The sequence below is a fragment of the Dunckerocampus dactyliophorus genome, chromosome 16, assembly GCF_027744805.1.
Source record: "Dunckerocampus dactyliophorus isolate RoL2022-P2 chromosome 16, RoL_Ddac_1.1, whole genome shotgun sequence".
NCBI lineage: Eukaryota > Metazoa > Chordata > Actinopteri > Syngnathiformes > Syngnathidae > Dunckerocampus > Dunckerocampus dactyliophorus.
The window spans coordinates 14,201,455-14,227,951 of NC_072834.1; the positions used below are offsets into that span (position 1 = coordinate 14,201,455).

The 26,497-nt window shown below is 42.1% G+C and overlaps 2 protein-coding genes across 8 annotated transcripts in view; one reads left to right on the plus strand and one right to left on the minus strand.

The window, feature by feature from the left end:
- The window catches only part of ovca2 (OVCA2 serine hydrolase domain containing), a 27,893-nt gene continuing 1,396 nt past the window's right edge, over nt 1–26,497 (minus strand). Inside the window, exons 2-8 of one of the 7 annotated variants that reach the window (XM_054755062.1) lie at nt 18,339–18,858; nt 16,118–16,218; nt 10,703–10,791; nt 5,428–5,520; nt 2,698–5,340; nt 908–1,068; nt 1–563 (exon numbers count right to left, since the gene is read on the minus strand). In XM_054755062.1, the coding sequence (XP_054611037.1) occupies nt 49–563; nt 908–1,049 (657 nt within the window). In that variant the 5' untranslated portion in view covers nt 1,050–1,068; nt 2,698–5,340; nt 5,428–5,520; ... (1 more) ...; nt 16,118–16,218; nt 18,339–18,858 and the 3' untranslated portion in view covers nt 1–48. Of the gene's footprint in view, nt 564–907; nt 1,069–1,243; nt 1,819–2,697; nt 5,341–5,427; nt 5,521–7,790; nt 7,904–10,702; nt 10,792–16,061; nt 16,219–18,338; nt 18,859–26,497 lie in introns of those variants that run through there. The other 6 variants (XM_054755059.1, XM_054755063.1, XM_054755065.1 and 3 more) reach the window with 6 other exon arrangements.
- Nucleotides 15,525–26,497, plus strand: part of LOC129169064 (reticulon-4 receptor-like 1) — a 23,432-nt gene continuing 12,459 nt past the window's right edge. Inside the window, exon 1 of the mRNA XM_054755057.1 lies at nt 15,525–15,803. Within this exon, the coding sequence (XP_054611032.1) occupies nt 15,791–15,803 (13 nt within the window). The 5' untranslated portion in view covers nt 15,525–15,790. The remainder of the gene's footprint in view (nt 15,804–26,497) is intronic.

Consider the following 26,497-nt stretch of genomic DNA (forward strand, 5'->3'; position numbering starts at 1 on the left):
TCAGTTTACACAATCAAGTGTTTCTGGTGTTCCTTCCCATGTTTGCCCTCACTGGAATGCCTCCAAAAAGTTCTGGTAAGTTTGTCGGTGAGCAGAAGCAGCCGGGACAAAATGTCCGCCAGGATGTGTGAGAATGTGGGGGTCTCGGAAGCAGGGGAGGAGCTCCCTGCTCATGCTGTCAGGGATGACGCGGTCCTCCAGTCCAAACACGTGCAACGATGGCATCTGGACGGGAGCAGAGTAGAACTTATGGTGCTGCGTGCAGGCGCTGCAGAAAGCGGCGACCAGAACGGCAAAGCGAAAGTGAAAGTCGGGCTCGGCGTTTTGTTCCTGCAGAGCGCACAGCATGGCGACGAGGGCGGCGCCTTGGCTGAAGCCCAAGATGCCGTCAAACGGACCTTGGAGCTTCACAGCCTCCCTCACAACCGCCACACTCTCCTCCAGACCAGAACTCTCCTCGCACTGCTGCTGGGCGCTGAAGGTCTGAGCCTGGGGGTCCGAGAACCACCATCCTCTGCAGTCCTGGTCTCCGCCTGCATCTGAACCAACATCATTCTCCTGGACTGGACACAAAAATACACAAGTTAGTCCTTTTCGTCTCATAGTCAGAAAACACACTCCTAACGGACTCTTCATTAGGTACACGATCTATTGAGACTGTGAAGGAGATATGACGCCATCTTGTGGACACTGTTAATCGCACGTTGAAAGTTGGCATACATGGCTACTTCCAATACAAATGCAAATACAGTATTACTTATCTGTACAAAAACATCGTTTTTAATCTTCAAATTAAACACATTCTCCTCCACTGCATTACTGTACATCAAATAACGTGTTACAGAGTGACCAAAAGGCTAACTCTACCACGTGACTAACTCCTTCTGCTTTGACGGCGTCAGCTCACCTTGTACAACACAATGAGGCGCGTCCACGTACACCAGCTCCACTTGTTTCTTCAGCAGCTTCCTCAGAGCACCAGTCTTGTCCCGAAAAGAAGCGCCACACTGGCGGTAGCCGTGCACACACAACACTCGAAGAGGCGCCATTGACGTAGCTCACCGCGGCCTAGCGGCAAACAGCAGCAGCAGAGTGACTAGCAGGCTAGCTAGCTAACTAACTAGAACAAATTCGACTGAACCACAGGAAGTTGTTTTTTAAGTATTGCTCCTATAAACAGTTAGGAGGTCACTATCTAAAATGACAAAGTAGGGCATTTAAGAAACAAGAAGCATTTACATACCCGAACGGCAATGTAAACAATGTAAAAGGCAATGTAAACTTTGTAAAGTAACCTAATTCTTCCTCTTCTTCTTTTTTTGTGGGCGGTTGGCAAGCAAATTATGGTGTACATTTCCGCCACCTTCTGGTAAGGGGTGTAGCTCGAGATGCTAAAAAAAACCCGAATCGAAATGAATTAAAATAATAATGGAGTAAAAAACTAAATCCTTTTATGGAAACCTGTCTTTTTTAAAAATTTATGTATTTCCCTAAACCCTACATGCTTTGAATGTAACTGTGGAATATCCTCAACGAGCATCCTAACAGTCTCGATTTCCAACTCCGTTCATTTCATTATTATATTTGCTACAATGATTAATACATGCTCTATGTTTTCTGTTTTATTACAGTAGTCACACAAATCTGTACTGCGTTTTCCTTCCAGTTTTAGAACTACAGTATTTAGATGTGTATGCCCAATATCTTCTTCTTTCCTATTTTTACTAGTTTCTCTTCTTATTCTTCTTATTAGTTTTATTAGACCTTACAGCAGCATTTGACACAACTGATCACCAAATCCTAATACAGAGATTAGAACTGCATTAAAATGATTTCACTCCTCTATTTGTCAGATCGCCTGCAGTTTGTATCCATTAGTAATGAAGAATGTGACATGTGAAAGTCATGGCATCCCACAGGAGATCCCCCAGGACACCATCCGTAGTCTCATTAGGAGAATACCCCGACGTTGTCAGGCATGCGTACAAGCACGTGGGGGCCACACAAACTACTGAGAATCATTTTAAATTGCTACAATGACATTTTGGCAAAATGGACCAGTCTGCTTGCATCATTTTTTCACTTTCATTTTTGGGGTGTCTTTGATTTCCCCCCTCTATAGGGTGACCATTTTCATTTCTATCAAATGATGTGGCATCATTTTGTTACTAATACATCACCCACTTATTATCAGGAAAGATATTCAAGATCATTTTCCCCCAGTTTAGATCTGATCTTGATCTTGAGTGCACATTAAATGTGGTGTTATTTCCATATTCTGTATATATCCCTTCAATTTCATTTGCGTTTAGGCTTCTAGCATTCCACTGTAGAATAAACACTATGTGTGATTGTGGTAACTTCTCTCTGTTTTCTCTTTTTTGGCAGTTTTTTAAAAATGAATATTGTCCACAGAAAGAAATTGTCCTGTGTGTATTTTATTACCGAAGCTTCGAGTCACCACTGAACAGAGGGCAGTCTATCCAAAAGCACCGTCCATCCAGAAGTGCGAGGAACAAAGACACAAACAGGCCTACGTTAAATGACGAATTTCTAGGCGTCCTAAGACAGCCTAAGATGTTGTCTTAGCAAAATAAGAATCCTTATTTTCTTTGGCACGGGTTGTATCACATGGAGATTCAGCTACTGTATGACAAAAAGGTTTCAGCTGGACAAAATATCAACAAATTTACTCACGTTTATAATTCAGGATTGGCCTCAAGAGGGTTCGGTGGAATCCCATAGCAACCAGTCGGAGTCCGGCTTTCGGGCAGTCTTCCCGTCCAGAATGTGTTGGGAAGGAGGCAGATCAAGTTTGGTGATCCGGACGATCAGTCACCGTCTGTCGCCGGGCCGCAGGTCGATCCAGGGATTCCACTTCTGACACCAAGTTGTTTTGTCAATTTTCTAATGAAGACTGTCCACAGAAACAAGTTGTCTTTTGTGTATTTTATGATCAAAGCCTCGTCACCACTGAACAGACGGCAGTCTATGCAAAAGCGCTGTCTGTCCAGAAGTGCGAGGAACAAAGACACAAACAGATATACAGTGTAGGAAGGTACAGGTGTGAGGAACTTTTTCTTTTTTTCTAAATCGAAAAGGGAGTCGAACAATCCCGCTATTCAAAAGAAGCCAGCTGTGCGATAGCGCAGACAGGCCGACCTGAAGAAACAGTGAAAAGTTTCCACAAAAATAATTGGATCAAAACAGAGCAAAAGTTCATCCAGTGGAAATATTGATTTTGCCAGTACACTTCTCCACCTGTTGTAGTTCACCACATACTTTTCCCCACGATAGTTCTTTCATATTTAAGAACTTTGCTGCAGCTTTGACAATAATCTTGATTTTTTTCAGTCTTATTTTTCGCTTGTTCCGTGCAATTGATGACATATGCAGGGAAAACGACCAGTTTGTCCATGGGAATTCCTGTAATCCATTGGCTGTTGTCTTCTGGTGCTCATTGGGATATTGCTCTCATTCATTTCCTGCATTTCGCTTTCCTGTTGCTGTATTTTGACTGCTTCTGCATATGGAATATTTCTTTCCACTTTCATTTTCTGGACTTCTGATGCCCGTTTTCTTACTGAATACCCTCTGACTTCCTCCACAGATACATTTGATAGTATTACTACTATCACATTTACAATACTCATGTGGCAATAAGTTGATACCTGAAATGTCCAGATGGCCAATGGGGTGTGGCCACCACGTAGCTCCGCCACCGTCCAAATGCATTCAGTCTTTTTATCTCAGTAACAGTTCCTCTTTTAATTTTTCCCTTTAACTTGATCAATTTCTTTTCTATGGGGATTCCAGACACTACTCTAGTCCCTTTCCGTTCACCCACAGTGTCAGGTTACGGCGTGAGCCGGGGTGGATCCCATCTCGATCCAGTCACAAACCAGATGATGCCAAACCGCCAAACAGTCAAGTAGTGATGTGTCAGTCGCGAACGAATTGGGTCTCAGAGCCGGCTAACGTTGTTGGGAGACAATTGAGAGCCGATTAGTTTTTTCCTCGTCTTTTTTTCTGCTAAAGGCGAATGCCATTGGTCAAGATGTGTGGCGGCCTCTTTGTGTCCACACTGAGAAGGGGGAGGGGTGGGGTTAAACACACGCTGTGGTGCCCTTGGAGCCGATTCGCTCGTGACCGACACATCACTTCAGTCAGTGTTGCCTGGAGGGAGGGAGACAGGTTGCCACCACACAGAAAGGGTAAGGAAAAATCAGCCCCGTAAAGCTGAGGCACGTGGTTTTTATTTGAATGCCAGTCATCAGTAAAGACACAACTGTTACTTGGATGGTGCTTTTTCTTTTTTTGCGCTTTTTAATTTATGTTTTGTTGTGTGGAGTTTTGTTGATGTTGTGTTGATTGTAAATAGTTAGAAATTTGCATGAAGAACTTTGACTTTGAGATGGATCTTTTTGTGTTTTACAGTATAACATTAGACTTCTGTAGCTGTTCATAACAAATTCATTTAAATAATAAACATTTCATATAATGTATTTTTACATTAGTAATTCATTTTACACAATGCACATAATTTGGTAATAAATTCATTGAAGACAACATAAAAATCTGAGGAGCCACTTAGGGGCCGAAAGAGACGGCTCCTTTTAGTGAGCCGAAGCAAGAGAACCGGCTCTCTAAAAAGAGCCAACATTTCCATCACTAATCGCAAGCAGAAAAGCTTTTTATAATTACATCCGTTTACTGTTTCAAAATAAAACCAAAGTGGCGTTTTCTCTCTGAGCGGATGTGAAAAGAAACACAAGAGGTACCACAAAAATGTGGTTAAATACACACCTGTGTGAAGCGCTTTTGCTGTCTGCCACTGAAATGTGGCAAATGCTGACATTTATGTAATACACCATTTTAATTTGAAGCCGAGCTAAACCTGCTTGATGACGCGTCTTGCTTGACAAACACGGAAGTAAAAATCACTGCTTGTAATGATTAAGAACGTGAAAAAACAAATAGGTGTTTAATAAACTGAGACTAATGTGCACCATGGTAAGGGGGTATAGAACTCTTAAAAAGGCTCGAGTCTATGGTGAAATGGCGTCTCCATATGTCACCATGGTAAGGGGGTATAGAACTCTTAAAAAGACTCGAGTCTATGGTGAAATGGCGTCTCCATATGCGTTTCCCCTGTATGACACAAGGAGGCAGTAGTGACCCTTGAAGTTTCGCCATTGGGAAGACTGAGAGGAGTTCGTCCTGACTGCTCCTCATCCTCCACGGAGGTCAAACTGAACCAGAAAGTTCTGCTAATGATCCTCAAGGAAGAATCCTTCGGTGGTTTCCCCAGTAGAAGATAACAGTGACAGAGTGTTTTTCCTTTTAACAAGACACCAATAGAGCTCTGTCAGCATTTTCTACACAACCTTCAGGGCTCACCTGGCCCGAGTCAAGCTGAGCGCGCACCAAGTCTGTGGATGGAGCTCTTGAAGTTTGTCCGTAGTCATATCCCATAGCGCTCTGCACACTCGGCAGCAACACACACTCACAAAAGACATTCTAGAACGTGAGCAGAGTGTCAGCCACAGCACGAGAAAGCTTCACTTAGCTGAACGTTGCAAATATTTCTTAAAATGCATTGTAAGATTGAGAAGGAGGAGCATCAGCACCCATCTGACTTCAAGCTTTTGTGAATTCAAATGAAAATATGAGACGTTTCCGAAAGCCCTCACAAGTATTAAATTCTTCAGATATGAAACTAAGTGAAACACACCAAATGTTCTGGTAACTCACTTTACATCCTTTATATTGTCTGTTCTCATAAAATACCAGGAGTGGGGTGCAGGGGCGGGCAGTTGTTAGAGGCGGGGCATGGAGGTCTGCTAAGTCTGCGTGGGACAACTTTAACAGGAAGTTGCAGTAGTCAGGTGGGATGTGGCCCTTGGTTGTCATGATGATTTATTAGAAGTGTGTGGATTTTAATACTGGGGGGTGTCTTAAAATAAAACCTTTCCCACTGAAGAGACAGATTGTACTTTGCACATTGTACTCAAGTCCACTTGCATTGGGGTCAAATGACGCAGTACGTCCTGCAGACGGCGCTGCGGTGCTGCTCAGTGTGTGTGTTGTGGGAAAGGTTGTGTCAGCCTCACTAGATGTTAACAAGCTAGTAGGGATAGGTCACTCGGAAGAATGATGGACAGGTGGTCCGGGGGCCGAGCGCCGACGACCTCTGTAACCTTTTTAGTGACCTTTGACGACCTTCCCATCAGCGTCCACCTGCTTCGTGTTTGAGAAGACCGCAAAATGTGTGTAGCTTGGGCGACCTTTTTGAGCGCAAAGGTCCGCTTCACCGCCAACAATATACAAACTGCTTGTCTGCTTCTTGCTACCTGGGGTGGCGGTGGTGGGGGGATCACATGACGAGCTTATTGAGCGACACAACAAAGTCTTCTCCTTCTACTCTCTTCTCCTCCTACAGGCACCATCCATCCCAAGAGCCGCTGTTGTTTATTACCTCCGCAAGGGTGAAGGGTACTGTTTTGTTAGCACGTTAGCTAGCAGGATTATACAAAAATGTCACAACTGATTTCCACAAAACTTTGTAGAGGGCTCAGCGAGGCAAGATCTCCATGAAATGTTGGACTTTTACTGACAGTCATGAAAGTTTAAGTATGTTTGAGTACAGGAAAAACAAATGCTGTGTCTCACATGGAATACAGTCGTCCCTCGCCACTTTGCGGTTTGAATTTCACTTTTCATGGTTGGGTCTGGGACCAGTTTACTAGCATAAACGAGGGAATACTATACTTTCATCAGTACACTTAAATAAGCACACTGTGTACTACTATTACTACTTTACCAGAAATGACAAACTTGATGTTTAGCCGCTTCTTCTCTGTCTTCTGTCCTTTTTAATTGTGAATTACAACCACTCGAGTTAGGCCCTCCCCTTCTGCTATGCAAACAAGATGGTAACGATTGAGGGGGGTTGCACACTTACCATTTGGGGCGTGTTGAGTGCAACATCAGGGTACTGACGGCACACTGCATTTTGCCGTACTTCTCAATATTTTCAGTGCATGAGTGGGTTCACACCGAGTCAGGGGCGTCCAAAGTGTGGCCCGGGGTCCGTTTGCGGCACGCAGCCCATTTTTATTGGCCCACGGCACATCATTTGGGATTTTTTTTTTCTTTAACTATTAGGGGTATCACAAGACACTGAGTTTATAAGACGGGACGAGGCGAGGCGAGGCGAGACGAGACGATACGCGAGATTGGGTCTGTGAGAACGAGATGAGATTTTAACATTGCTTTGAAGAAAACTACAATGACAAAAATATTTAAAATATTTGACAATATACACTCCATATCAAAATCTTAAGACCAGTTGAAAAATTGCTAGAATTTGCATTTTGCACATTTGGATCTTAATTAGGTTTTAAGTAGAGCTACAATATGCAAAAGCAAGAAGGGGGAGTGAGACAAAAAGCAGTATGAAAAAGTAATTTCTTGAAAACAACAATTAAACTGAAATAGGCTGTTTATCAGCTGATCAAAAGTTTAAGACCACAGGCTATAAAAGCCAAAATCTGCTCAAAATGTTCATTTTCTGTCAGGCATTCACGCTGTCATGCCCTCCTGATGGCTAAAGCTAAGAAGCTTTCTCTTTTTGTACATGGTCGGATTGTCGAGCTGCATAAGAAAGGCCTCGCAGCGTGCCATTGCTGCTGAGGTTGGGTGCAGTAAATCAGTCATTCTACATTTTTTAAAAGATCCTGAGCATTATGGAACAAAAAAGTCAAGTGGTAGACCCAAAAAAATCACACCTGCGCTGAGCCAGAGGATCCGATTGGCTGTCCATCAAGACACAGGGCGGTCTTCCACCCACATTAAGGCCCTTATTGGTGCCGACTGCAGCACAATAACCATCAGACGGCATCTGCGGGAAAAACAAAAAACGAATTCAAAGACCTCGTCTCCTTCAACGCCACAAAACTGCCCGTTTAGACTTTGCCAGGGAGCATCAAACATGGGACATTGAAAGGTGGAAAAAAGTTTTATTCTTTGATGAGAAAGAATGTAACCTTGACGGTCCAGATGGCTTCCAATGTTACTGGCATGACAAGGAGATCCCACCTGAGTTTTCTACCCGGCACAGTGGAGGGGGGGTTCATCATGGTCTGGGGTGCTTTTTCATTCAGTAGAACACTGGAGCTTCAGGTGGTGCAGGGTCGTCAAAAGGTGGCGGCTGCTTACGTGCAGATGTTGCAGCAGGCATCCCTCATGACTGAGGGCCCTCGTCTGTGTGGTAACAGCTGGGTTTTTCAACAGGACAACGCTGCAGTTCACAATGCTCGCTTGACCAAGGACTTCTTCAGGGAGAATAACATCACTCTTTTGGACCATCCTGCATGTTCCCCTCATTTAAATCCCATACAGAACATTTGGGGATGGATGGCAGGGGAAGTTTATAAAAATGGCCATCATTTCCAGACAGTTGATGCCCTTCGTGAAGCCATCTTCACCACTTGGAGCAATGTTCCCACTAGCCTCCTGGAAACACTCGCATCAAGCATGCCCTAACCAATTTTTGAAGTGATTAACAAGAACGGTGGAGCTACTCATTACGGAGTCCTACTGAGAACATTTTTTGTTCTGGTTTGGAGAGTTTTTTGGTCTTTTTTGAGCGATGGCCTTAAACTTTTGATCAGCTGATAAACAGCCTATTTCAGTTTAATTGTTTAATTATTTTTTCAAAATGCTTTTTGTCTCACTCCCCCTTCTTGTTTTTGCATATTGTAGCTCTACTTAAAACCTCATTAAGATCCAAATGTGCAAAATGCAAATTCTAGCAATTTTTCAACTGGTCTTAAGATTTTGATCAGGAGTGCATTGCAATCTACTAATTTAATTTCTACTTCGTTACACTCTTCTGCACTCTTTGTGTATGCTAGCGGTTCCGCCTCCACCCACTGAGACTGAGAGGTTGTATGACTGACAAAAGGGCTCACTCTGTTCATGCTGTTGTTCTACGGAACAAACGCACCAAGGTGCTGTAACCAATGCACAGAGGGAAGTTTAATGTATATTTATTTACAATATATATTTAAAATTGTACATTGAAAACAATAACAAGTAACCTATTTGTCTATTATGGCTTAACTGTCCCAAAAATGATGAATAAATTGAAACAAAATCACTGAAAAAAATTACTTGTCTAAGGATGATCCAATCAGGCTTTTACGCTGCCAATACCGATACCGCTCATCCATGAGCGAAATTGGCCGATGCTGATACCAATCACACAGATTAAGTGTACATTTTTGGATTGTTCTTCAGGGCTTAACGTGGACTCTTGTCATGATGATGTTTGGGGTTTGGGGTTGATGCTGATGATGTTTCAGCAGCATTATTGTGGTTTTTAATGGCTCTTGCGGTACATTGTAAAAACAAGAAAACTAAAATGGGGATAAAAAGAGCAGAGAGGCGTTCTATAATGACAAAAACGTTAATAATAACTCATGATAATAACAACTTTGTCACCTACAACACAAAGCTGGCATGCATGTGTTTTACTTTAAATATACAGTACAGGGTGTCCCTAAAGTGTGGACACATGGGACACAATATGCATATATCATACCATGATAAACGTAAACCTAATAATGAAAAGATTGTATTAAATATATGTAATATAAATAAGTAATGTAATATATTTTTGTCTTCATAATTCATATGTTAGTTTTAACATATTTTTATTTATATCATAACATATATTTGTATTTATTAATCATGTTAATTAATGAATTCATCATTTATTTACATGTATTTGTTTATTAAATTTGTAATTTTTTAAAAATTACTTTAAAAAATTGAATTCAACATTTTTTGATATTTTTCAAATTGGTGTTTATAAACACTAAAACAAATCCAGTGCAGGTCCAGGCATGCTTAGTAGTTCAAGATATGATAATATACATACTAAAATAAAGACCAGTACCTTTTTAAAGTTATGTAATCTAAAATAAAAAAAAAATATTCCTGATCATCCAAATACTATAACAACATAGGCCAATCTATTATTTATTTTTCACTTTATTGATCATTTTTTGGACAGTTAAGTCATACAGTACAAGGTGTTCCTAAAGTCAGACTAAAATGCATATACTGTATTATACACTGATATCAAACGTCATAATTCAACATTTTAAATTGCTATACGTAATAAAAATAAATAATGTAATGTTTTTAGTGTATGTATTACTTTTAACATATTTTTATTTATATCATTACATATATTTTTATTTATTAATCTTTTACATGTTTTAATTTTTACAGCTGTAATTGTTTTTTTTTGGAGAGGGGTGTAATGTAGGCCCAGTATATTATATGTGTATATTATATTTATATCTGTATGTCCAGACATTAGGGACACATCTTAGCATAAGTGCATTGGATTGGTTTTCAACGTGTGTGGTGGTCCTCTGGTAGATGCAGCAGCTTGGGAAAAATGAAGAAAAGCATCTTTTTCAGACCTGCTAAGCTAACTCAAGTAACGTAGTAGGGTAAAGTGAATTTGCAATTCCTAAGCTTGAAGAGAACAATTAAATAAGAACCAAAAATGTTTGTCTGGGAGTTGGGGAGGGCCCAATAGTGTAATATTCTCTAAAGAGGAGGCCTGAGAACCTGAGATCAGTGCAAACAGAAGGTGTCATGTATTCATCAGCATCATCCTCACCTGCTGTCAGTCAATCACAATGAGACTGATGACGTCATCAGGCTCGCCATCTGACACCATGCCGGACACGTGCGCCCCCTGGCCGCCATCTGTGAATGGATAGACGCATAATATGGGAGTCAATAGTTGTAATTCTCATAGAACAAGCCACAAATGTCTCACTTGGACATTTATAACCCAGGCGAGGCTGTGTCGCAAACGGAACACTTCCGTCAGTACACTTCAATGACTATAATGTATGAATGTTGACAGTGCAGTGCTGTCCCAAATTGATTACTGTCATTGTGCATTGTCAGGGATTCCCCTGGGGTGAAGCTGTGGTGGTGGGCTGCAAAGGAGTACCACTGCTGTGTATGCAACTTTCATTTCATTTTATTTATCCATCCATCCATTTTCTATGCCGCTTATCCTCTACCCCAGACTATCCCAGCTGACTTCGGGCGAGATGCGGGGTACACCCTTGGCTGGTGGCCAGGCAATCGCAGGGCACATACTGTATAGACAAACAGCCATTCACTCTCACATTCATATACTTATTTATTGACTGTTAATTTAATGGCAAAGTTGCTGAGAGCACTTCAACTGAGAGTCTAAAATGTTGAGCCTTTTGTTACCTGACCTATTTAGTCCAATAGTGCTATGTGGCTAGTACAAAAGTGTAACATTTTGTACTATTTGACACAAACCTAAATTTCATTGGATTAATTCATGGGAAATGAATTGCTCAATAATATATATTTTGTTCAAAATAACACGGTTCACAAAATACTGTAACAATTTCAATATTTTTGTTACATAAATGTGTCCTGTATAACCAGTATAAATTCATAGTCCAGTCTTATGATAGCACAGGTGTGTCCAACTTGCAGCACTATTAAAGCTACTTTGACAAAAATAGAGAGGTGAGTTATTTGTGCTTCATGTGGCTGCCAACATTTCAATTGCACTTTATTTACAAAGTACATTTGTCATTAAATGCAGGTGTCACGTTTGATTAGAACGCTTATAAAAATACTAAGAGGTGAAGGAAATAGCATCACTATCTTAAAGCTGGACACACTACGTGTTGATGTTAAACAACTTCGACACAAGGATTATAACAAGAGAGCAAGATTGTGAAGTAACGCTTTAAAAAAGTAAGTTAGCATGTACCCCATGAACGTGATCACCACATATAGCTCGCCCGTGGGACAAAAACGAGCTAGCTAGCTGCTGCCAGAGAGGCAGTGAGAGCCAGGTAAAATGTGTAAACAAAGATGCCAGAAAGTGGAATGAGATTGAAACGTTAGCGATCACACACGCTGGCAATGATAGGGTTAGTCTGTGACAAGCTGTCGTCAACTGACAACAATTGGGTGGCGTGGCTCAGGTGGTAGAGTGGTCGTCTACCACCCTGAAGGTTGCGGGTTTGATCCTCAGTGCTCCTGTGATCACGTACTGAACCCCTAGTTGCTCCTGATGCTGCGTCATCAGTAGCTAAATGTGCTAACAGTGTCAGAGGAACAAAGTCAACGTCAACATAAGACGGGTTGCATATTTTTATCTGGTCACACATGCGTCCTAGCAAGGCAGTCAGGCGATTCTGGTGCATGCTTATCAAAATAAAGCGCAGTGAAAATTTTTTATGATATTTTGAATTGTTTTCAAACTAAGTGTGGCCAATATGTGCGTACATAATACGCTATATATGTATCTATATAGCATATATATCCATTCATACAATATTTTCTATGCCGCTTCTCCTCATTAGGGTTGCGGGGTATGCTGGAGCCTATCCCAGCTAACCTTGGGCGAGAGACAGGGTACACACTGGACTGGTCGCCAGGCAATCGCAGGGCACATATAGACAAACAACCATTCACACTCACATTCATACCTATGGACAATTTAGAGTCTCCAATTAACCTAACATGCATGTTTTTGGAATGTGGGAGGAAACCGGAGTACCCGGAGAAAACCCACACACGCACGGGGAGAACATGCAAACTCCACACAGAGATGCCCAACGGAGATTCGAACCCAAGTCTTCCCGATCTCCAGACTGTGACATTACTTAACATTGTTTTCAAGTTTAAAAAAAACAACAATTTTTTAAGGTGTGGAGGCTTTTATTTATCAATTAAATGTAGCGGAAACCCAGAGGGTGGTAAGTGTCCATCATGCACACTAACCATTTAGAGCGTTTTGCCTGCAACATCCGGGTACTGACAGTGCACTGAAATTTGCCTTATTTCTCGACGTGTGTGTCGGGAAGTGAGCGCAACTTCTGCGTAACTTTGAAAGAAGGTGAAAAGTATATTTACTTCCGTCTCAGTCGACTAGATACAGTAACTGTGTGTGTGTGTGTGCGACTGTGTAGATGAAAGCCGGCAGAGATTAGCGGCGCTATTAGCAGCTTCTAAACTCATCACACTCATTAGTTGATACGATATCGCTTAAAAGGAGCTGACAGACTTTTTGTTCCTTGTCGGAAATGCGCAATGACCACTTTGCGGAGCTAAAAATACTTTTAGATAACTTTTTAGTCATTCTGATAAAAGCTACTTTTGTTTAAAGTGGTGCCCAAACTTTTTCAGCCGCATCCAGAAAAATGAAAGGCTGCGGGGGCCACTTTGACATTCTTCACGTTTGTGTTTTGTAAATATGCAGGTTTTCTTTTCAGGCCGTCACTAAAGCAGGTGATTTTAATGATCAACACCTCCTTCAGTTTGAGGGAAGGAGCTCATCAATTACATCACCTGCTGGAGAAACTGGTTGGGGAGAAAACCTGCAGTGTCTCGGCCCTCCTCTGACAAGTGTCAACTTATGTCATCTAAAATAAAAATTAAGTTCCAAAATATTCTCCTGATAATGGAAATACTAACATAATAACAGGTCAAAATTAGGGACGCTCCGATCGATCGGCCAACGATCAGTATCGGCCGATTTCCGTGAAAACGTACGCGATGGGCATATGCCGATACATGCCTTGTAACGGCGATCGCCTCCGGCGCCTACTATTGCAGGATCCAGCCTGTAGCGACCGTCTCCTGCCCACTTTCCCTTCACACCGTGCAGGCGTGCAAAAGCCAAAACAAACATGTCTGCCGTGTGAGACTTATCTGTGAGACTTATCTAGAAGTTTTGCACCCTGTAAAACATGCCACGAAAAATATCTCGCTGGGGCGGCGCGTTAAAAAGATTTAGTTTGGTGGGCGGGCACTTGGCAGGGTGTGGTGAGTTTTCAAGGCTCGCGATGTGTTCATCGGTCGGGCGGCGGCTAATGAGGTCTAAGGCGGACAACTTGTAAAGCTGAATGAGTTCGGTCGTCAGCGGCAGTGGAAGAAACCGGGTTTGCCGGCTGCCTGGGGATCCTGCCGGACCGCCATCAAGCTGTGTGCTCTCGCATCCAAAGTCTCCTTAAAGAAGGCGTCTGATCCTCTTAGTTTCACCAGTGATTTTGAAAAAGTAAGTCAGTATGTTTTTGTCTAAATGAAGGTGGTTCATCTTTCATATCGTATAGCCCAGGGGTCACCAACGTGGTGCTCGTGGGCACCCCGACCACGTGAGGCGCCCACAAGCCTGCTTTTCATTAAGCTTTTCAGTTAATAATGTGAGAAAAGTAGAAAGAAATATAAAATTTAAATAAAATAAATAAATACATATACATAATACATATACAACATAAAAGTGACTTAAAGAAAAGCATAAAACATTATAAAAAAAAACAAAACAAATAAAAATGACTTACAAAAGTGCGTCACGACTTGACCGCTGGAAAATGTGGGTCCCAGTTTGAGACCATTTCAGAACCCCAAGCTGTAGAAATTGAACGTTTGATACAGATGCAAAAGTCCCGCCCTTGTGATGGCGGCCATGGTTTTCAACCAATCATTGTCAAATTTTACGCACACGTGCGTGTCAAATTCCAAAAGGTGTGTACTAAATTTTATGGCAATTTGGCTAAAGACCCTAAATGTATGCTTCCTTTTTAAATTGAGTGCCAAATAAAAACGGATTTGCAGCTATTGTGTTTCTACACAGTTTTTATGCTACATTCCTTCATTTAATTCCAGTTTATTTTACTGTGTGTGTTTTTTTTTGCTGCCGCAAAGAGCTGCTTAAGGGCTTAATATTGTTCAGCAATGTTCAAAGTTGACAATAAAAATCTTCAAGAAAGACTTTTACTTTCTTAAATATTCATCTTTGAGCTTTATGAACATTTTGTTGCTGTTCAATAAGAGCATTCATCCTTAATGGACACTTCAGTAGGCACACCATCACATGACATCCAACTGAAGTAGTTTATTTAGCACAGTGGTTCTCAATTATTTTCGCTCATGCCCCCCCAGGGGAAATAAAAGTCCCCACCCCCCCGGTATTGTACGGACTGAACTTGAAACTGAAACCAAGAAAATGGAGAGCTGTGAAGCATACAAGCATAGTCAAGCCGATACTCAACTGCATGTTGAGTATGATAAATGTGTATAAGTTGGCAGGTCTGTATTCAAAACAACACTGAAAGTACTCCCTGCCTCTCACGCCCCCCCCCGATGGTTCACCGCGCCCCCACCGCCCCGGGGGGCCTGCCCCACTGTTTGAGAAGCACTGATTTAGCATATGTTTAGCAGAATGCAACGGTCAAAATATGAAGAGCAGCTGTGAGGAAGATGCAGTACATGGCGTAGGAGCATAGTAATAAACATATTCAACTAAAACGTCAACATTATTAGAACGTGTACCTAATGAAGTGTCCAGCGGTTGTACATCAAAAAAGAGAGAGAGAGGAGGAGGGAGGGGTGAGCAAGGGGAGGAGGGAGGGCTGATGAAAAGGACGGGTGAGGAGGAGAGAGAGTGAAGCAGCTGTGTGAGCAGTGTGTGTGAGAGTGTGTGTGTGAGTGTGTGTTTGAGTCAGTAGAAGAAGAACGTTTGAGCCGAGCTGAGCTGCGACGTGACAGCATCACGATGAAGATGAGGATGATGGCCACGTGAAGTCACGCCGCCACAAAGAGTTCTACAGTGTTCCGCTTCTCCTCGGGAACCGCTAACATCCAATCACCACTTTTACCAGGATGCTGCTTCCGCACCGACGCTTCTAGACCAGCCAACATGTTCAGACGCGGTGAGTCCGACTACGATGGTTCTGTCCTGTGTGTGTGTGTGTGTGTGTGTGTGTGTGTGAGTTGTCATGGGGCACTTTTTTTTTTTTTGAAAGTGAGCGATTAAATATTCATGAGCCGGTGTAAAAAAAAAAAAAAAAAAAAAAAAAAAGCAAACAAAGTCTTAAAATAGGAAGCGATGCCGCATTGCTGCAGTTTGGACCTGAAGAACCACGGAGAAGGAAGGAAGGTCAAAGGTTAGCATGGTGGCTGTGTTTTACCTGTGCAGGTGCACCTGCCCACAACAGTCTAGACTAGTCTTCTTGATTGGACTCACGGGGGCTGCGCAGTCCAACTAGAGAACCAGAACCAGGACCAAGGTCCCACACTCTAGACTTTCTCTTTCCTACTAGTCACATGATGCCGTCATTGTGGTTCCTAAAGGGACAATCACAAAGTAACTTAATATCATTTTTATGACTGATACCAATACGACGATACTGTAAGAATGATACATCGTGATATCTGTATACATTAAGAAAGAAAAATACAGGATTGGAAAAATCACCTTTTCTTTTATAGTAGTCTAAAATTAACAAAACAGTACTGCCCTCAATGAAGCAACTTGCCAGATTTAGCGTGTAAATCTGTCTTTTGGATCGGCTATTTTTAGCCGATATTATTATTGTGGTAGTTTGCCAGCACTAACATGACGAAACAGCGATTATGCGATACAGTAGGGGCCGGAAAATGACAACATCTATGGAAGCTAAGAAGGACAAACACATTAAACATACACAAATCAAAGACTTGAAGTCATTTCCTTTAAAAATAGACTTTTCCCTTATAATACTTCCGTCATCCAGTCGTCAGGTCAAACGACCAACAAAAAAAAAGATTGCCAGATTTATTGTTACGAACGTAAATGCATCTTTTCCCGCTCATCACTGTACCGTTAAAAACATTTCATTCAGGAAGCTCCTATTGATGTGTCTCTCAGCTTTTAAAAAAAACTAAAAGAAAGCTCTAATAGGACAATACAGTGATTACATGATACTGCTTGTACAGGAGTCTGGCTAAGTCTATGGAAGTGACAAAGGAAAAAGCAAATGAAACATATACAAATCTAATAAGGGACAGTGGAGCCTTGGTTGGTGTCATTAATCCATTCCAGAAGGTCTGACTCCAACCAAAACAGACGCCAACTGAATAGAAATAATGAAATCCAATTAATTCATCGCAGAAAGCCAAAAATGTTAACACAAAACATGTTTTTATTAGTTTTACATGCAGAAAATCATTTGAAATGCATATAAATACATATAAATGATGAATTAAAGGGATGAATGAACATTTAGGGTTACTTTTACCTTCAGTGAAGGCATGATTCTGTGACTGTTCCCGAAAACACGATGTGGCGGTGAGATCAACACGGACACCACCTTCCTGATCTGCCATGAGTTATTTCAAAAGCGTTTCTCACCTCAATAACCCAAAAAGGAGCTGAAGAAAGTTGCAAGTGCCGGCAAGAAGGTGAGAAACACTATAGAATTAAAAAAATAACTCATGACAAAACAGGAAAGTGGTGTCTGTGTGGTGTCTCGCTGCCACATCGTGTCTTTGGGGACAGTCATGTCTTAAATGTTCATTTATCCCTTTCATTCGTAGTTTATATGCATTTGGAATTGTCCTCTGCAAGGAAAACTATAAAAACGTGTTTTGTGTTAACACTTTTGAGAGTCAACCGCTGATGACATCATAGATGTGCGACGTAGCTGACTTCCGGTTCTTCCGGCCCTTTTTGTTAGCGAGCTATGCTAACAAGGTCGTTTTGTGATGCAGACACAGCTGGACTCACGCAGTGTATTGATAACACGACAAGACGCGTTCCATATTGTACGCTAACCGAGGCAAACTTTGACACTAACCAAGGTTCTACTGTAATTTAATACAAAAATATACTTTTTTGGTGAAATATTTGCATCATTTAATAGTCTAGTGGTGTACAATGAAGTAAAATATCAGGTGTTTGTCAGATTTGTCATCTGTGCATGTTTAATGTTGTAAAATGTCGAAATCAGAAGGTGCCTATCAATGGTTCAGAGAAACGTAAACCAAAGCTTATCTGTGACAGCACATTTAACACAATTACTAGTTTAATGTTGACTTTCCTGAACCTTTTACTTCATTTCCCAAGGTTGTCAGTACTTGTTTTTTAAGACAAGGTAAAAGCGCTAAACTACATTCTTGAGGTTGATACGCTTCTTTCAAAAATAGGCAGTCCAAAGTGAAAAAGATGAGGTATTAAACAACGTTTTCATTGGTTGTCATAGTTGGATCGTGAGAGTAGTATACTTGTGTTGATACTACATCATATGTAGTATATTTGTATATGTTTTGTCCCGCTTAGACTGGTACCAACCCGCTTCTCATGACATTGGTACCCATATAAGCTTTAGTAGAGGTCCTTCCCTCTACGTCCCGGTTCTGTCTGGTTTCGACCCATGTAAACAAAACCAAACTGGAAGTATGAAATACATACACTGTGTGTCTGTTACCTCTCTTCAATTGGACCCCGGTACTGGTGGTGTCAGAGTCCTTCTAGAACCGTTCAATGTGCAACAACGCGTCCGCACACAGCGTCATCTCTTAGCTCACCCGGCGGGTCGAGTCGGGTCAGAGGCGGGCGGCACCAAATGGACCTGACAAGAAGTGATTAGTGCTGTCACTTCAGGGAGGAGGAGGAGGAAGAGTTCTGGCCGGAGGGGACTTTCATCTTAATCCTCCTCACGGTTCTGATGCTTGGCCGCCCTGTGGTTCTGGTTCTGTTTGGACGATACAAGCAGGAGGACAAAAAGTGTTTGTTGTTGCTGGCGTCAGGCGGCTTGGCTAGATACCAGCCGGGTTTGGACGGCTGCCTCAGTTTTGTCTTCTCGGGGTTTTATCTCGCTGGGCGCCAAAGCTCCTCAGCCTTTTGTTGACTTTTTATTTGGATTTTTTAAAAAATCACCAGCAGCCCTCCATGCTTCGTCTCCTCACAGAACCCAGTCCAAAGTCCGGTGTGGCCAAGAACACAACCTGAACAGAACCCAGATGACATGAGCTGACGTAAAAGCAGCGTTAGCAGTGTTTTAATTAACCAAGTCTTAATTTAGCCGTGAACGCTCAGGCTAAAAATAGACTCTGACTCACGGCAGGAAGTGGTCCAAATCATTAAAATGAGGAAGTAAGCAACGTGAGAGGAAGTCATGTTTGTTTGCTGCCATCACTTGTTTGTGTCTCATTGCAAAAGGGGTCTTCAAAGGGCGTCCCGGGGGCCATTTTTGGCCCGCAGCTTGTTTTTTAGTGGCCCTCAGCATATTGTAAAAAATAAAATAGATTACTAATGAGATATATTATTAGATATTACACTAATTTGCTTTGTCACCTGTATAGTACAAAGATAAGACTTGCATGTGAGCTACACTGCGTTGGTTTTAGCATCTTTACAAAAAGTATTACATTAGAACAAGCACATTGTGTGCATGTGCGCATGTCTTACATCATCTTTTATTGCATCCAGCTGAGTTTTGCTGCAAGAACAAAATCTGCAGAAACTTTTCCAACATAAAAGGGAAAGTCAGGTTTTTAAAGTTGTTGAATTAACGGGTGTTTGATATACATCATGGCAACAAACACGGACATTATTTGAGAATGCAGCGGAGCGTGAGGAGGCTTTGGCCTAATTCTTGACGACAAGCGTTAGCGCACAGAAAGATGACATTAATCTTCTTAAAGTGTCAACACGCATCATCAACACGCGCGTGCTGGTACCGGAGACGACCGCAGCGTGTGACTCAGCCAGACTTCGGCTCAGCGAGCTGCTCGTTAACAAGGTCACGTTGCGTACTTGCTGTGGAGACGTCACCGTGGATTTAAGTACAATATGCGGCAGCAGCCAGCGGAGGGCGCCGTTAACAGTCAGACTCTGCTAGCTGCTGCCTGAACAAGTTGTTGTAAAAATCCCAGCAAGAAAAAAGTAAAATGGTCAAATGAATGATGTTTATTCGTAAATACTGCATGTACACGGAGTGATGTTCATGTTAGCATGTTTGTCATTTGATTAGCAATGATCACAAGTTATTGATTTACTGATGATTAATCATTAGGAGCCTTGTTGACGACATGGAAATTAACCAACTAACATTGGGCTGTGTTTCCAATGGAATATTTCAGTACACTTTAATAAGTATACTGTATATACTGTGTACTTAGGGAGCAAACATTGACAGCGAAGGGCCGTTCCAAATCCATTACTGTCACTGCGCACCTACCGGAAATGAGGATCGCAGTATTTACCCACTTCTTCTTCTTCTCTCCTTTTTGATGGTAATTTGCAACCAGTCAATGGAGCATTATCACCAATATTTGGATCGCCCCATTAAAAAAAAACAAAAAAAAACTCAAGCTTTTTTCCCCCGCTTCTCAATTGTACAGTAAGTGTACATGAATCAGTATCCCCTGCTTCAAATGAGGCGGAGATGACCCCTTTCTGCTCCGTAGCCACAATGGTATTGTGGATGGTAAAGGTCTAGCACTGTGCGCTTATCATTTTGACCATTTTGAGTGCAGCGTCAGGGGACTGACATTTTGGTGTACTTCTCAGTGTGAACGCACTTAAGCACTCAAAAGACTAAAGTGCAAGTAGGGGAAGGGCCCCAAATGAAACGCAGCTTTGGGGTCAACAACAGGCTAATGTTGTACGTAGTTTGCTGCCTAAACGGGTTGCGGGAGAAGTAAAAGGTGAAGTGTGTTGTGGTTGTTGGTCCTATTTTTGCTATCACTTTTGTCTTAGAGATTTAACTGTAAAAAAAAAAACATGACTTTTTAAACATGCAATGTTAGCAATGTTGTTAGCCAGCATGCTAACTAGGACCGGAGGAAAACGAGGAAACTAAATGAGGATTTCCGTCCTGAATGAAGGACCTGAGTCCTGTGACTGTCCTGAAAAAGTTGCATGAAAAGTTCCTTTAAAGTTACGCTAACTAGGAGTATGAGGTTACGTGGTGTGGAAGAAGACAAAGAACATTTTAAAAGGACATTTGTGAGGAGGAGTTGAACGCCTTCGCCCACTGACACGCTGAATGATGATGTTCCAAATACATTCAACCTTCCAGCCTCCTCGTCCTCCATGAAACGCAACCCCCACCTGCCCGCCATCTTTCCATCTGTCTCCTCACGTTGTCTTCGCCTCGCCCCCACCCAACTCCACACCTTCGATGGAGTCACATGTCATCCCGATGATGCAGCGAGATGTTTAACGCTGTGTTTTAATGTCATTATGACTTCTCATTGTACTTCAACTCTCAATGAGACACTGAGAGCAGCCGGCACTCAACTTCCTCACTGATTACACTCTCATCTCATCATCTACTCATCATCGACTCAACATCTACTCCGAATCTTCTCAGCACACGGACTAACGTCTTGCCCTGAAATGACACTGAGAGGAAAGTGCAATTCGGAAATTGAAAGTTGCAGCTTGGTTGCACATGACCGCCCGTGTTCATCACATCAAAGCTCATGCACATGCCCACACACGCACACACACTATAACAGCTTGCATGCTATGTAAACACATATTTCGCTTTACGAACATAAACAAATCCTGCGACGTGCTGACCAAGCTGCGTGTACAGCGGCCCCAATAGTGTGACCCACCCTTGTAGTTCAAAATGATATCACTCAACAATACACATATGTAAATAATAATAGAACGTCATGATACGTCAGGCACGAGTTGAGGCTGTCGAGTGCTTGACCCCCAGTTTGCAGAGATGAGGCCGTGGCGTGCAAAAATAAAGAGTCTTGAATAGTTCAGATACTCAAAAACACAGGAACAAAAGGCGACAGAGTGGAAAGCTCTGTGGAAAGAAAACAAGTATGTCCAAGGAAGTAGCACAGGTAAGCAAACTCATCTAGGTGCCAGCACCGGGAAGGAGACGTACAAAAGGTATCGCAAACAATGGCAATGAACCAGCGCCGCACGTACGACGGCGCCGGCCTTTTAACAGCCTCTATTGGTAATTGTCCACAGCCGCGCGGCCACCAGGCGCGACGCAGGTGCCTTTTCCTCCCAGCAGGAAAAACAGGCCGCCAAAATAAGAGCGCGACAGGAGGTGCTCACTCCTGTCCTGCTGCGCGTGACATAAACACTACAAATCAAAATTAAAAAATGCTATTAAAAATATTTGAAAAAACCCTTAATATGAGAAAAAGCTGTAAATTCACGAGGAATAAGTTGCAAATTGAAAGTTGCAATGTTTACGAGAGAAAAAGTTGTACTTCTGTGAGAAAAATGTATCATTTTTATGACAAAATGCTACAACGGTACGAGAAAAAAAGTCAAAATGTAAAATAAAAGATGAAAATCGTTTTGTTATGAGAAAAACATTTAATTTTACAAGATGAATGTGGCGATCTCTACAAGAAAAAAGTTGTACTTTTACAGGAAAAACAATATTTTGAGAAAATGAGAAAATGCCCCCAAAAAATCCCAATTTTACGAGAAAGTATTTCAATTTTACCAATATAAAGTGGTTGTATTATGAGGAAAAAAATTGCAATTTTACAAAAATCCTAATTTCCTAACAAGCTCCTAATTTTACATGAGTAGTCATTACATTATGACAGAAGCCCTCATTTTACCAGAAAAAAGTTACAATTGTAGACGATGAAAATGGTGATTCATGAGAAGTTAATTCCCCGGGATTTTTTATTATTACACAATTACAATAAACACAATTGCCAGAATTATGAAAAATCATTAAAACTGTGAACAAAAATAGCTAAGCAGTTCACTAACTGTACCAAAAAGAATTTGAACTGCCTTTTAACCAAACCGTGACGATGGCACCCTGAACACCGCTCATCGAAACACATAAGGACACAAGAAAGCAACTCTGTCATTAAAAGCACACAAAGACACACAAACACGCATGAGGGCGGTCATCTTGCTCATCCTCTCGTCTAACAAGCAGGGGAAAATGTTATCTGTGGAAGCACATGAAGTGTTCCTCCATCTCACCGCAATTTACATCCGCTGCACCCTGAACGCACCACACACCATGGGGCGTGCAGCGTGCCGCCACAGAACAACCATGAGGCAGGAAGCAGTGGAGTGTGGAACGCCGCTCTTTGTGTCCAAACACTTCATTACTGAACTCATCAACTTGACTAAACACGGCAACAACGTCTTGTTTTTTGCACACGCAACACACACTCAGTTTCTGGCAGTGCTTCTGAAATAGTGGAGCAGGCTGGGTGGTTGGGGGGGGGGCGTTGAGGTGTCGAGGGGCTGTGAGTAATCTTAACTTGGAAATTGTTGAAAAAGTTGTTGCAGATGTTCATTTTATTGATCTGCAGTAATTCCTCATTTAAGGCGGTTAATTGGTTCCAGACCCGACTTTGGTAAGTGAATTTCTGCCAAGTAGGATTTCTTTTTTATAAATGGAATATTTACCTAGTTAGAGGACAGAAAACCTGTTTACAACCTTCTAAATACGTTTTTTAACATTATTAGAGCCCTCTAGATATGAAATAACACCCCTATAGTCACCTTTCCACTCATAATACCCAATATAGTAGATATACTGTACGACATAACTACTATACTAGACTCTTATGTTACTATAAATATGATCCCTACGGTACCTGAAAGAGAGGTGGACAGGAAGCGACCTTGGGGGTTCAGAGCTGAGTTTCAACTTTGCGTGGGTAACAGCCTCAAAAGGGATTTTTATTACGGATTAGTGTGCCTGTTGTGAAATAATTCAAACCTGCAAAAAATTAAAAGCCTGTTGTTCCAGCGATTAAGTCTGATCCTTGCGTGTCTCACCAAACATCACAGTAACACTACTGACACCTAGTGACCAGTGTAGAACACTACATTTCATCAACATCTTTGAATGCACTTTTGAATGCCTTATACTTTTATTTTAGTTCATTTAGCCTTTTTTTTTTTTGCTTGAAAATGCTTAATCTTGGCAAAAAAACAAGTAACATTTGCTTAAATATGCACATTTTTGACTAATAATAGGCCGTATTCATCCACAAAACAGCATGTTTTATTCATTCATATATTTAAAAAAAAAAAACATGATAGACTGAAGCCGTGAAATTCAAACCGCAAAGTGGCAAGGGACACTGAATTTAAAAAATGTAAGCAAAGTGCGGGAGCCAGCAACTGTTTGTACAGTTAAATAAATTAAAATGATCAGGTTCTTAATACTATTTCAAATCGAGGGGCCTGAAAACATTTGTGTCCCTTAGGCATGACAGAAAATAACTGAGACCCATTTTTAATGTGCTAAAATGGACCCCATATCCTTTTGTGCTTGACTTGAACTCATTAAAGGGGTTCTATCCTGCTCATTTCATCCCAGTGGGGTACTCTGGTACGTTTATTTTAATAAAATACTCCATAAGTTGTGTACAGGGTAAATCTGCATTCTTCTCCTCTTGGCCAAAATGGTTCGGCGGCCTCCTCGCCTGACCACACTTACACTGTTGAACGAGGAAAAGGCTTCTTGAGACGTCATCTGTACTTCTGTGAAGAAGGTGTCGGACGTTTTGCTCCTCATCCGAAGAGCTTCGTCAGCGAACTAATAAGTGCTGGTAGCTTAGGCCTTGAATACAGTAAGAGTGGGCAGAATTGGTGTGCCAACACCCTCCTCCTATTGGTTCCTTACACTAAGCCTGGGCGGAGTAGTGGTATAATCCTATCCTGCTGTTAACACCGCCGATGAAAGGGAAGTGTCGCTCCCTGAATTGGGTATGAACGACTCTGATACTGGCTCGTTAACATTTATTGTTCTGGCTCGGCCCTGGCTTCACCTCATTTGCAAGACTAAGAGCTGTGGGTTTTGGTCTCAGTAACCTGCTGAACACAGGGTCCAAATTAAACCTCAAACCACCATTCCGATTCAATGATGGGTTCTGTTGTTTGACAAAAATAGCTTCCTTTACTCCTCTTTCAAACCATCTGTTTTCTTTGGCCAAAATCTTTACCTCGCTGTCCTCAAAAGAGTGATTGGTAGCTTTAAGGTGTAGAAGTACTGCTGATTGAGGACCACTAGAAACGTCCGACACCTTCTTCACAGAAGTACAGATGACGTCTCAAGAAGCCTTTTCCTCGATGGACAACTCCTGTACGACTGAGAGCCTACACAGACGCATTACACTGTTGAAGTTGGTCAGGGGGCGATGGACCGTAGTACTGTACTGAAGGCACAACAAAGCAATTTTTTTCACCCGAGTGCCATTTGCTGGATGTGGAGGTGCAGGAGGTGTGTATCTATGAAGGTGCTGATATGATTACGGATTGTTGTTGCTCTACTGAGCGACATTCTACGTTCAAGTGTGCATTGTTGTTGCCTGGGACACATGCGGAAAGAAGAGTTAATGTGATGCAGCAAAATGTGAGTGCTGAGAAGTGGAGCACACATGCGCACACACACACACAAACACACACACACACACACACACAGAGTGGTGGTGGTTGTACTGGACAATGAATGGGCTGTGAGTGTTGTCCAAGGTGAGTGATCGTCCAAGGTGAGAAGCAAAAATCACCTCCAGCGGCAAGTTTTCTTGAGTCCATCCACATGCTATAGCTCTACATCTCTTTGTGAGGCAGCATGCCTGAACGACCTTTAATTCGACCTCACATTTTGTTCTTATGTATTTCTTATACATCTCTTATTGGATGTGTCCCTCCGCTTGGCCGCGCCCCATCAGCTCCCAGGTGGGCCAGCTGCTAATTAGCGCTAGAAGGTAGCTCCTCAACATCAACACACCTCCACACTGTTTACATACATGCATCATGACCTCATTTGAGGTCAAGAACAACCTTTTTTGTCCACAAAGACCCTTTGAGCCAATTGGAAGAAAGTCATAAGTGCGCAACACATGTCAACAACAATGGCGAATGGAGGAAACCAAACATGAGGCGGACTTCCCCCTCAATATCACGCTTGAATACCACATGAACGGAGGTAACGGCACACTGTGACATCCCCGACAAAGACTCCACCCCAAAAAAATGCAACCACACTTAGCTAACGTGACAAAGAGCATAAAAATCACTTTAGGCCCTTTAAGCATTGACTTGACAAGTTGATAAGCAGCACACAGACAGACCATCTGAAAGATGCTCGGGTGCTGTCTCTCGTGCGTGCGCGCTCACACAAACACACACACACACACACACACACACATAATGAGCCATGTCCTCATCATTGTTGTAACTACATACAGCTGTGTCTAATATTCTGACCACTTTAAACACACGCACGCACACAGACGCTTTAATGCTGTTAGCGTAAGTTGTTGGATTCTATAAATGTGCTCACCTCATTTGCATATTTAAATGAAATAGAATGTATGACTTTCAAATGAAGAGCTGGAGGCTAAAATCAATATAGTGGAGGCTGTGTGTGTGTGTGTGTGTGTGTTGCCATGGCAACTGTGCTTTGGAGGAAAGTTCCAGAAAGTCTGTGCAACAAAGTGTTCCGTGATGCATTCGTGGGCCACATTCATACGAGCGCTGTTTATGACGGTTCCACGTGAGGAAGGCGTTGTTGTGATGAACAAGCAGGACCCCCCCCCCGAGGCTTGTTAGCTAACATGTTAGCTTAGCAACAGCACGCTTCATTAAACTGAGGTTGCACTGGTCGGC